The sequence below is a fragment of the Bos indicus genome, chromosome 15, assembly GCF_029378745.1.
Source record: "Bos indicus isolate NIAB-ARS_2022 breed Sahiwal x Tharparkar chromosome 15, NIAB-ARS_B.indTharparkar_mat_pri_1.0, whole genome shotgun sequence".
Lineage (NCBI taxonomy): Eukaryota > Metazoa > Chordata > Mammalia > Artiodactyla > Bovidae > Bos > Bos indicus.
In genome coordinates this window covers 2,209,718-2,222,793 of record NC_091774.1, presented here as the reverse complement: position 1 = coordinate 2,222,793, position 13,076 = coordinate 2,209,718, and the positions used below count along the sequence as shown (strand labels likewise).

The 13,076-nt window shown below is 36.5% G+C and overlaps 1 protein-coding gene across 6 annotated transcripts in view; it reads left to right on the top strand.

Moving 5' to 3' along the window:
- The window catches only part of GRIA4 (glutamate ionotropic receptor AMPA type subunit 4), a 679,480-nt gene extending 674,386 nt beyond the window's left edge, over positions 1–5,094 (top strand). For 4 of the 6 annotated variants that reach the window (XM_070803290.1, XM_070803285.1, XM_070803286.1 and 1 more), the window contains one exon: positions 2,595–5,094. In XM_070803290.1, the coding sequence (XP_070659391.1) occupies positions 2,595–2,759 (165 nt within the window). In that variant the 3' untranslated portion in view covers positions 2,760–5,094. The remainder of the gene's footprint in view (positions 1–2,594) is intronic. The other 2 variants (XM_070803288.1, XM_070803289.1) reach the window with 1 other exon arrangement.
- The last annotated feature ends 7,982 nt before the right edge of the window (positions 5,095–13,076 follow it).

Sequence of the window (13,076 nt, the reverse complement as noted above, 5' to 3'; positions counted from 1 at the left end):
TCGGTCCCTGGTAGGTGAACTGAGATCCCACAGGCCAGGTGGCCCAGCCCAAAAAAGGCTACTGAAATACTTGTTAGCATCTTAAAGCAAAGAACAAAAGCTACTCCTTTAAATCAAGATTTAATTGCTTTTATCCATAATCTAGAAATAGAATAGTGACTGAGTACAATTGCACATAGACAAGCCCAAAGTTTTTCTTTCCAAATTTTGTGGAAAGAATTGATCATGAAATAGTCAATTCACTCAGATCAGAATGTTTATAGCATGTCTTTTCTAATAGCAGAAAAGCAAACTGATAAGATCAAGTTTTCTTAGTCATTACAGTAATGCTTTCATCTTAATATTTACAGAACTGAGGAAAGATTTTTTTTCCAAACAGAAAAATAATATGTGACAAGTTTTTAGAGCCAATTATTTGGACTTCATTCTGTGATGAATTTCATAAGATATATTTTTAAATTTACCTTTAGCATAGCAAATGCATTCTAGAAAAATTCTAGAAGTACTCACATATGACAGTTCAATACAAAGTCCTGGGGAATTGCTAGAAAGAGATATGCATTCTCATAAGAAAGACTTAATAGCATTCAGAGCAAATTAAATGATATGCACTTGTAGAGATTTGAGAGTAAGCGTTTTTAGTTGTACTCCCATATTACATGGCTTTTTCCTTTCAAAAATTCTACTGAGCATAATTATGAAAATGACTGATAATTTAGATAATATTTAGTGTCAGAATTTCAAAAACAAAACCTGAATGTTTACTCTAAAAGTAATTATCCCTCAAGGAAACACATAAATAAAGTTACAGCCATTGCCACAACAATCCAACCAGACTCAGACTATATGGTAAATTTATAAGAAAGTTTTGCAGTTTGAGTAGTCTCAATAAGGTCGCATAAAGATGAACAGAAATGACATTTTATGTAAGAAGCCGGAGATTTAAGTGTAGAATATAAGAATGCTGAGAACTAAGAACACGAAGATTTAAAGAGAGAATAAGTGGTTGGCAGAATTATCAGCACTCAGTTGCATTAATCTATAGAGAAGGAAAGATTATTTGAGAGGATATGGAATCCTTCCCATTTTTGATATTTTCATTTCCTTATACCAGCAATCAAGAAAATAAAAGGAAGAAACAGGTTTTATGACAAATCTTCCTGAAAAGTCACAATGCTTTTAATTAGTATTAATAAATACTAAATGCCCTCTTCAAAAAAACAAAACTAATACATTTTTTACATAATTGTTTTACTTAATATTAAATGTTTAAAAGGAATCTGAAGAAACAAATTCAGACTGCCATCTTGCTTGGTTTAATTTAGTGATGAGTAGTTCCTGTAGAGATTGTCTCCTGACTCCTGATTATAAAGATAAATAGATTTTAATTTTTGAGATTGTTCACTAAAGGCAAACTATAATAATGACCTTGGTGTTTATCATAGATATGTCAGTAGCATTTTGACTTCAAGTTTCTGAAATTATCAGGGTAAATGATCATTAAAACTTTTCATTATAACATTTTTAATCCAATTTTTATTTCATATTTAATATATCATTATTCTAATATTTAAGGTATAGAGTGGAATAAATACAAGGATGGAAATTCCAAAAGAACTGGGTAAACTTAAATTCACAGCAAGGAATTAAGATACAATATAAATTATGAGAAAATTATGATCTAAACTACAACAAACTTAGGGAATATCTCCTTTACCTTATTTTCTCTTGAGTTAACATTAAAATTCAGCAACTAGAAAGAATTTAAAGGCATGAATGAACAGTCAGTAGATTTCAATAATAATGCTTTCTGTTTCTCCTCAGTGTAGTATTATTACCTGCTACCTAATATGACAGAGCAAGAATATAATGAGGATTTCAAAGACCTGACCCCATAACATCAATCTGGGAAGTTTCCCAGTGATGACCATTCATGAAGCATTGAAACATGTCCCCTTTCAGTGCACTTCCCTTTAAGCACTTAAAGCTTCTTAAAATATGAGCCTTAACTTCCATTATAGGCATAGAATGAACTTTATGTGACTGATTTGCCTTTCTATAGCTGTCTATAGCAGCTGTAGGGAATGAGTGAAAGCATCTGTGGATAGATCTGTGTTTTATAAACAGGAAGATCTGTTATAAATAGTCTACATTGAGTTCTCTTAAACAATTCATCATGATTTTAAGAGTACAATCATTTAACTGCTAAGATATTTTCTAGCAGAAAAAAGAAAAGATACAAAGAAAGATTGCTGTCAAACCTAAGGGACCTTCTAAGTTCAACTGGAAATACTAAGGTGTAGAGCACAGCAAGTTAAAAGATGTGTCCTGCCCAGATTTGTCAAACAAAATCTTGCAAGATTTTAGAAAATTAGTTCTTAAACAGGACCAGTAACTCCAGAGTGATTCATTCTTCCAGATCGTTGAGTTTCTTTTTCCTGTGAAAAGTAGTTTTAATATGACCAAAAGAGTATGGGAAAAAATGCAGATGTCTAATCATTGATATTTTGGTGTTTGTTGTGTCATATTTTGCTGAAAAGACAGAAATATTGTAACACTCCACATTCTTTCTGTTTCCTTTCCATGCAACCCAGCTGACCTTTTCTGAAGCCATAAGAAACAAAGCCAGATTATCCATCACTGGGAGTGTGGGTGAAAACGGTCGCGTCTTGACACCCGACTGCCCTAAGGCTGTACACACTGGAACTACAATTAGACAAAGTTCAGGATTGGCTGTCATTGCATCGGACCTTCCATAAAAACCAAAAAAATAATTGAGTGCCTTAATTAAACTGTATTTGTGACTGATGGAAACGCAGCCCTGAGGGACAGGCTAAGCGCAAGTCTTCGCTCAAACAATCCTTTGGCTGAGAGCGGGAAGTTCGTCCTAAGGCGCCAAACATCAGCAACGTGTGCATGAGCTCAGCTCGAAAACCCAAACTCAGATTTTATATCAGGAAAACTCACAATTTAGATTTTTTTCGGGTAGTGGGGGCGGGGGAGGAGCTGGGATGGGTGTATCAACAGCAACAAATTTCACTTGAGTGGACTTAAAAAATAATCAGACATGCGAGTTAGCACATTAAAGTGTGAAGTTCTTGCTCAGAAAGGCCTCCGTCTTCTCTTCAAGGCATAAAATAGTTATAGAAGTCAATGAATATGCTAACCTGTGTCTCCAGAACACCCATATATTCAATGGAAGACTATCCAGCTGAGAAAACAAATCACTATACTCTGACAAGAAATAATAAACAAACATGTAAATCCTGTGGAAAAAAAACTTAAAGGAAGTAATTACACTTACTTTGGAGAAAAAAAATACTGAAACATGCTTGCTTTTTAACTGACATAAATTCAGTAGAAGACAACACAATTCTTTTTTCTAACCATCTTAGGGAACAATACATTGCAATAATTGAAATAAATGCCATCACTGTAATAAACTTTAGAGACTTTTTTAAAATAAAAGTTGTTGGTCATTTTGTTTGCTGTAACCTTCACTCTGTCACATGAGTCAGTGTCCACAGATTGCATTTGTCTCACTACCAGGAACAAAATGAAGACAACATTAACGAAAAATCATCAGTCTACAATGTAGAACCAGAAGATATTATGGGTCACTCATGTTATCAATATTATTTATAATCTTGTTCTGTGTACAAAATTGTGGTTTTTGTACCCACCAAAAAGAATAAACAATATTTACATTCTTACAATATTTACAGAGCTTAAAGTTTTTTCTTATCATTATAAAAATTATTTGAGAAATTATGAGACTATAGGTGGGATAGTAAAAGTAAACTGTGGGCCATATTGGAAAATGTAGTTAGCCCTTATTATTTTTGCATAGTAAGCTAATTTTTTACACAGATCTTTGCCTCATTAGCAGTTAAATTGTCAAAGATGGAACGTTTGAATTGGGGAATTTAATCATTGTCATAATAACAATATACCCCATAATTATGTACTGAAATTTTACTTGGCTATATTTTGCTGCATAAAATAATGTGTCTCTTGAGCTTCTCTCCACATTCCCATTGTTTGTTTAAATCATTTGAAGACACTAATCAGTTTGTGGTAGAAAACATATGAAGAATTAGTCTTTGTTTTCAATTGAAAATTGTGAAGAAAATCATACATGATTATTTACAAAAATCACCTTAGTTATGTAGGGATTAAATTAACTCAGTTCAAAAGAAAGCTTAGATCATTTGAAATAAGTTCAACATAGATAAACATCGCAACACTTAGAGATCTTGGCAGAAAGCACAAGATAGGATGATTTTGGAAGTTTGGCCTTGAAGGATAAGTTGAGTTTCATAGGTGTTGAAAGCCTTACAGGTGAGCGATGACCCAATACTTAGATTGTCAATGGACTGTTTAAAGAGTGTATGCAACAGGAAGGGCTTGGAGAGAAATGGGTGTGATATCATGGAAGACAAAATTGGAAAAGGTGAAACACTGATCACCTTGCTTCAATTCTCAAGATTCCCATCCCCCATTCAATTTCTGTGCTGCAGTAAGAGCAATCCTAAAAAGTGCAAATCTGATGGCGCATGCACACGCACGTGTGCGCACACACATACACACACACACAGAGTTCCCTCAGGAAAAATTGCAAGCTCTTGAGCAAAGCAAATGAGTCACTTTATAACCTGACCCTTACTTATTTCTTCCATGAACTCTTTCACCTCCTATCCAACCTCTGCTGCCCATGAAAAACCTCAGAAGCAGGGACATTGCATTTACTATTTCCTCAATCTAGAACACTTTCCTGTCTTCTCTTTACCTGACTAACTAGTGCTCATCCTTCAGTACTCAAATCATATTTTACCTGTCACGGGAAGATTTCCATGACTGTCTACCAGTCCCTGCCTATGAGACTGAGCTAGGTGCCCTTTTGATGTTTTGTCATCATCACAGCACTTACCATGCTGCATTGTAATTGACTGTGTACTTGTCTGTTTAACTACTAGACTGTAAGCCCTTTGAGGGCAGGGACTGTGTCTATCTTGTTCACAGTTGTACCCCCAGCACCCAGCACAGTGCCTGGCATATTGTAGGTGCTTAATAAATATTTGTTGAATGAATGAACTGAATTGGATTGAATCAAATTAATTTAGTAGAAACAGAAAAGACATCTTTCCTCATTAACAGTCTTTTTCTCAGTAACAATGTGTATTAAGTATACACAGTGAGTTAAAAAGGAGAGTAAAGTTTGGCTGATTTCATGATACTGTCTACTTCACTGTCTACCACACTAAAAAAGAGATGATCTGATGAATTCTATGACCAGATGGGAAGGTATTCCATGTAATTTTATCTACTTGTGAAATAATTTGTTTAGTTAGAGAAATTGTCATAGATAATTAAGGTTTTAGCCATACTTCTAAAAGTAGCTTTCATTTAAGTCACTGAGTGGATTAGTGGTATACATTTAAGAAGTTATATTTCTTATAGTTTTATTTCTATATTAATAATCCTATTATATATTTGAATTTCTGTATTTCTTATAGAATAATTTTGCCAAAAACAAAATTTAGAATTTGGCTGTATTAAAAAGTGATATCTGTCTGGACTCCAATCTGAGGAAATGCTATAAAACTAGGAAATGTTGTTTAAAAACACTTAAGTTGAAACTCTTAGTTCTATAAAGCAAAGAACTCAATTACCAAGCAAGCATGATCACCATCTAGGGCAGAACTTCCTGAACATATTAGGAAAAGCCAATTTTGAAACTACATCAGCAAGTACATGATGACCACATTTGAAAGATATAGAGGCCTCAGGAGAACCACTTTATTGCACTCAGTTCAATAGCTACTAATTGAAAATGGCACACTGTTTGCATTTGCTTCAAGCTTGCTGCAGGCTGCTGCCTGGTCGTCCACCCATTGACTGTCAACTTATTCCATTTCCCAAAGGCATAGCACACAGTAGGTGTTCAGTACATTTCTCAATGCATAAGCATAACTTTATATAGTCAGTATCAGTGAAAAAATGGTCTGTTTTCCTGGAAAATAGAATATCCCAGTTGGAAAAACCAATAAAGCATCAGTAAGAATAAAGGCTAAATGAAAAGTTATATCCAGGAGAGTTTCTGAAAAGACAAATTGAAATTGCACAGATTCATTTTCCTTATATTTATGAATATAATGCTACATGAAAAATGTGCCTTTTTGTGCACATTCATGAACAAGCTTTAATTTCATATAGTCCAGGAGGCTAGAGTATATAGCATTTCTAAAACCAAATGCAAATTTAATCAGTGGTATGTGTATGTATTTTCTAAACAGCTAGTACCAGAAATCTTTTCAAAAGAGAACTGCTCTTTAAGAAAATATTTTGATAAATTATGAAGAGCAAGAGATGAGATTTGGAAATTATATCTCAAAAAAAAAAACAAAGAGCTAAATTACTTTCCATGAAATAAGAATAAACCTGTTTATTTATTTATCTTGTTTTGATTTTATTTCCTTTGGGTGAAAAAATGGACTGAGAAATGAAAAATAAAAGATAAGGGAAAAAAGCAACATTAAGAGAGTAGAAATTTAGGTAAAAGGCCAATAGGAATCTCCTGGGTAACCAAAAAACTTATGGGAACAGGAATATATGGCATATGATTTTTCCATGGTAGGTATTTAATTTTTGATGTATTTCTGCTTCTCATGACCTGCAGATTAAAATTTCCTACATGCCCCAGACTGGTATTTGTGGCTGGATTAAAGGAGGGAGTCAAGGAGAAAATTCTAAATCCTGTGTTTGGCTTGATGCTAGGCCAAAAGTAACCCTAATAATATGTCTGTTTCCCACACAAAAAAAGTGTGCAGAAACCTAGATTGAGACTTGTCCTTCTACATGGCAAAGAATGAAGATTCATTTTATTTTTTTCTGAATCTGAAGAAAATGGTAGGCCAGAACACATAACTGTTTTTTAGCCACCTGTGCTGGCTTAAAAGTATCATAAACAACAAAATAAAGGATAAAACATAGATCATTATTTAATTATATAATAACATCATTAAGTAAATAATCTGTTAAGTTATAATGTCCAATTCATGGCTTGAGAGAAGAATTTATTTACAAGATTTGTAATCCTATAATCCTAAACACAAAGAGAATCTACTTAAGTAAATTATTATAACTTCCCTCTCAGAGTTTATACATTTGACCAACACTTCTAAAGTTCCTAAACATTTAGTAATGGCTGAAATCTGTGTCACTGGCAATCACCGTTTCAATATATGATTGATTGAACTGATTGACTAAATGAATAAAGGAATTAATGAGTGAAGACCAACTAAAGATATTCATGATCATTGCCTATACAGAAACTTCTGCCAGCTCCTTAGCTAATTTTCTGCATAAATGTGAATGCTTTCAACATTTTCTAACAAAGAAGGTATTAGAAATAATTTATACCATATCTGTCTCCATCTAGAGATTGACATTAGTCACTGAAAACTGGTGCTGTTTCAAACTTTTAAAATGTGGAGGTTGATTAATTCTATCTGTCTGAGACTTTCTCAATGTCATCCTTCCCAATAATATTCTGTTTCTAACTCTAAATACAATAAAAGTCTATCAGTATCATTAATCTTCTAAGACCACCATCAGAGAAAGTCAAAGATTTCAGATCTTTGGGTCTTAGATGTGTTCAGGAACTTCTAATGCTTTGACTTGAGCTTCAGTTGAAATGTTCAACCCACTAGGCCTACATCCATGCCATTCTTTGTCACAGCTACACTTTGAAGTTATCCCAATATTCCCTCTCTCTCATTCCACATTTTCCTTCCGACATTATCCTGTGCTTCTCATATTTCCATTCATCCTCTCACTGTTTTCCCCCTCTCCCCATCCTTTGCCATCCTTCTTCCTAGTATCCTCATTAGAAAGTCAGGAAACTCCTGACAGCCACAGTCTCTCCCCAGAGCACTGCCCAATATCCTAATAATATCAGTCTACATAGAGCAATGGAACTTAGAAGGAGAAAGAATGGCAATCCTCCCAATTACACATCTTCTCCAATGCATAAAAACCCCTCCTCTTTGAAGTGTATAAAGCGTAAACATGCTGTCACAATGGGCTGCCTACTTGGCCATTTTGTCTGCTGATTTCTCTGTCATTGCCTCACCAAGGACTATGGCATTTGGCTTATTCTTCCTTTCCAAGTTCTATTATCATCTTGAACAACGTCAAGGTCAATATATGGAAACCTTGGCTCTGCAGTTCTTTTACTCTGTGTTAAGTCACCCATACCAATAGACATGTAGCAGACCTTATGATCATTTACCTTCCCATCTTCCTCCAGATAATGACTCAATTCTCTCCTTCCTTTCATACCCTAGTCACTGAAAAGAGTGGCCTTTTTTCCCTTATTTAACCTGTCTATATAGTTTTCCCTTAATCCCCTGTTTGTTCTTTCTCATTCTATTTTATGTTCCTTATTACCTCCAATCAAACCTGTTGATATTACCCAGGGTTGGGTTGTAGCCTCTTCCCCTTTTTCTTCTCAGGACATAAATCACCCAGCTGATTTCACCATCATTAAGATGTCCACAAACATCTATATATTAGCTCAGAAATGCTTATCTTTCATTCCAGCCTCACTTATACAATTTTCTAGTGGTTAGCCCTTTTTGACTTAATTATAACTTGTCAAATTGTCACTCTACATTCCTACCTCCTTTTATCTGTCTCAGTGAGTGGCACTAACATTTATCTAGTCTCCCAAATTTAAAAAGTGGGAGTGATTCCAGAATGCTTTTCTTCATCGTTCTCACATATCGACATCTTAACTTTCTTGCATACTCTAAATATCTCTTTACTCTGTCCCATGCTCTTCATCCATACAATGACTGACTTAATCAAAGACTTGATCTCTCACTGTTACTACTACAGTTGTATCCTATTAGGTTTCCTTGCTTCCTTTCTCACTTATATCTTCCTTAGTTCATTTTCTATGTGGCTGTCAGAGAGAATTTTCCAAAACATAAATATGATTCTATAACCTTCCTGATTAAAATAACTCAGTGTCCATTCTGTGAAGCCTATAAATATCTCCAGTATGTCCTCTCATCTGCACTTCATTCCATTAACACCAAATTACCTTAACAGCTCGTTTTCAGAATACTTGATGTTCTTTCCCTTTTAAGTTTTGCCAATTATTACTTCTATCTGAAATGTGTCTGTTTCAGAAAGGATTCCTAATTATAACCAACAGAACCACTTTCATCCAGGTAAGCAAAAAGTGAACTTATTAATAATTACTAGAGAATTCACAAAACTTCTTGGAAACACAGAGTCAGACCTGAAGGAAAAGCAGCCAGGAATAACGCATAAATTATATCTCCGATCTGCCCCTAACTACCAGTGGACACATATATCAGAACAAGGACACTGGACAAGGGACACTGTTGTTAGGACTTCTGTTTCAACTGCCTCTGAAGATGAGGTGCCTCCCAGCATATTCTGTTACTTTCTCAGGAAATAGGCTCCTAGCATGACCTCTTTCCAATTAAAATTTCAGGCATGAAATATCTAACTGGTGGTTTTAGGTGACAACTCGGTTCTCTTCTTCCTTTTGCATCCCAGGGAGACAGGGAAACCAAACACTGGCTTCCACTTTAGGAAAACATATTATGGAAAATAAATGTAGGAAGATATTCAAAAGAAGCTGAGTGGGCACAAAGTGTGGCATATACCATCTGTCCCTTTGTGCCTAATTCCTACTCATCCAACAAGGATGATAGTTGGATTGTAGAAATCATATCTTTGGGTATACATTTCTGATTATCTCAGTTTGGAGATCCCTCTTTTTTATTTACCTATGTCCTATGTGTATCTCTATAATAGGATTTATGCCACTGTTGTTGTTCAGTCACCAAGTTGTGTCCGACTCTTCACGATTCCATGGACAGCAGCATGCCAGACTTCCCTATCCCTCACCATCTCTCGGAGTTTTCCCAAGTTCATGTCCATTGAATTGGCAATGCTATATAACCATCTCATCCTCTGTCACCCTCTTTTCCTCCTGCCCTCAGTCTTTCCAAGCATCAGGGTCTTTTCCAATGAGCCAGCTGTTCACATCAGGTCACCACAGTATAAAATAGCCACTGTTACATGGCTATTTTTATAAACTTCTTTACTTTATCTTTCTACACTCTTTGGTTCCAGAGGCAACAAGTATTAAATCAGCCTTAGACTCAGACAGAATTAAGTGTACATCCTTGTTTAGGCATTTACTTCTCTAACCTCTGGGGGAAAAAAGCCTATTGTTTGATATATAAAATGGAAACAAGAATACCTAACATTTGATGCTGCTGTGAAGTTGAGAATGTCAATTACAAATTGGCACATGCCATGGGTGCTTGCCATCTACCTCATCAGGAATTAGATCATGTGCTGCTTCAGTTGCCAACCTTCCACACCCCCTGGAGAAGTTCAAGGTGGAGAGCAGAAATGAGGTGCTCTGTGCTCAGGGGATAACTGGTAGTACAGGATTTCAGATACCTAGATATTCTCAGGAGCTGATTTCATGAGCCCAATTCTTATATCTCCTCATATCTAGAAAAGCACTAAAATCCTTCATGGTGACAACTGTTTCTCATGCCTAGCAGAAGCTTCATAAGATCAGTATAAATCTTTTGGAAAAACATGTGCTTGATTGCATATATTTCTCCCTTTGCCAAAATCACATATATACTGACTTTTCCCCTGCCTCTTTAGAAGTTTCTCAGAACTATCCTAGGTCCTATCTCCTGGGCTGTAGTCCTCATATTTCCCCAAATCAAACAACTCACAGCTCTCATATTTTGCTTTTTTTCAATCAATAAGAATAAATGTTTACAAATTGCTTATTACATACCCAGTAACAAGAGCTTGATAAACAAAACTATATTTATGTCATCTCTAGAGCCTTGGCTTTCTGCTTCTGCCTAGGAAATATAAAGCTGCAAAAATATCACTTTCACCCTAATAATAAGAAAAAGCCAAATAATTTTTTTAAAATCATAACTTTTCTTGCTCAAGTCTTCTCATGACATCCAAGTAATCTGAATTTGGAAGGACAAATCCCTTCAGAGAGAAATGGGATACAAAAAGTTTCACACTTGGTACAGTAAAGAGGAGGTGATACTGTTCTTGCCAGCACAAGTCGATAAGAAGAAGAATTCAGCTAAAATGTCCGGAAAAGGCAATGACACCCCACTCCAGTACTCCTGCCTGGAAAATCCCATGGATGGAGGAGCCTGGAAGGCTGCAGTCCATGGAGTCGTGACTTCACTTTCACTTTTTACTTTCCTGCATTGGAGAAGGAAATGGCAACCCATTCCAGTGTTCTTGCCTGGAGAATCCCAGGGACGGGGGAGCCTGGTGGGCTGCCGTCTATGGGGTCACACAGAGTTGGACACGACTGAAGTGACTTAGCAGCAGCAGCAGCAGCTAAAATGCCAAAAAAATTCTTGAAGGCCAAGTGTTGACTAGTCAGTTTGAAATAGCTAAGACCCTGGATCAAGACCCTGGATCAAGCATACTTACAAGCTCTTTCTCCTGACCCTTCACTAAGTATTCAGAAGAAAGATAGAAAGATTGAGGGCAGGGTGAGAGACTCCTCTGATGGAGCTGGTGTGCATGAGGTGAATAGCATCTACTGGGAGACACTCAAAATGTCCTGCCTGATTTTCCAGACCCTTTTGTTTTACAAATCAAAAGTCTCAAGCTACTAGAGGAGGAGCAACAAATCCTTTTGTTTCCAAGATGCAAAGAATTACAGTTTCTGGAGAAATAATTGAACTAACTGAACTGTTGAAATAATAAAGCCCCTCTGCAAAAGGTATTGGTACCTGTATGGGCCCAAGATTCTATACCAACACTCTGCAGACATCTACTTCTACTGGCAAAAGGCAAGAATTTCTCACCCAGAATAGGCTGCAATCTTGCTTCTAAGACATGGAAGGGCAGGAATACTGAGAAAGTCTCACTTTCAATGCCAAAATAAAAACTGCCTACCTGTGACTGATCATCTATGGTCGGGTATAGATGTGAGAGTTGGACTATAAGGAAAGCTGAGCACAGAAGAATTGCTGTTTTCAAACTGTGGTGTTGGAGAAGACTCTTGAGAGTCCCTTGGACTGTGAGGAGATCCAACCAGTCCATCCTAAAGGAGATCAGTCCTGGGTGTTCACTGGAAGGACTGATGCTAAAGCTGTGAAACCCCAATATTTTGGCCACCTGATGTGAAGAGCTGACTCACTGGAAAAGACCCTGGTGCTAGGAAAGATTGAGGGCAGGAGAAGGGGATGACAGAGGATGAGATGGCACCACCGACACAAAGGACATGGGTTTGGGTGGACTCCGGGAGTTGTTGATGGACAGGGAGGCCTGGTGTGCTGCGGTTCATGGGGTCACAAAGAGTCAGACATGACTGAGCAACTGAATTGAACCTATGACTGATGCTAGACAAGCATAAAAGAAAATCCTAGTTTGCTCCCACAACAAGCCTAGTACTGATTAACTAGCTAATTCTGTCTCCTACTGAGGGGAAGGAAAAGAGTGTGGAAAGAGACTTCCACTTTGGCAAAGGTGAGAAGGAATCACTGAAAGCTTATGTGAGGAACAGGGGTATAGAGAAAAACTGTCTTGCATCTCAGTCTACACATTATGCACAGGGCAACAGTGACCCTGGTGGTTCAGACAGTAAAGAATCCATCTGTAATTCAGGTGACCTGAGTTTGATCCCTGGGTCAGAAAGATCCCCAAGAGAAGGAAATGGCTACCTACTCCAGTATCTTGTCTGGAGAATTCCAAGGACAGAGGAACCTGGTGAGCTACAGTCCATTGGATTGCAAAGAGTCGAACATGACTGAGAAAATATTTTTCACTTTCAGTTTTCTTCAACAACAGCCCACCTCTAGATGACTTTGAAATCTATAGTATACTGAAAGTTTTGCTAGTAACAGCAAAGCAGCACAACTCTTAACTAATTTACTCAACACTCTAAAAATAAAGTCCTGACCAAAAAATAGAAGTTCCATTTACAGATGTAAATACTACTCACTTCAGTTTCAACTGTTCTT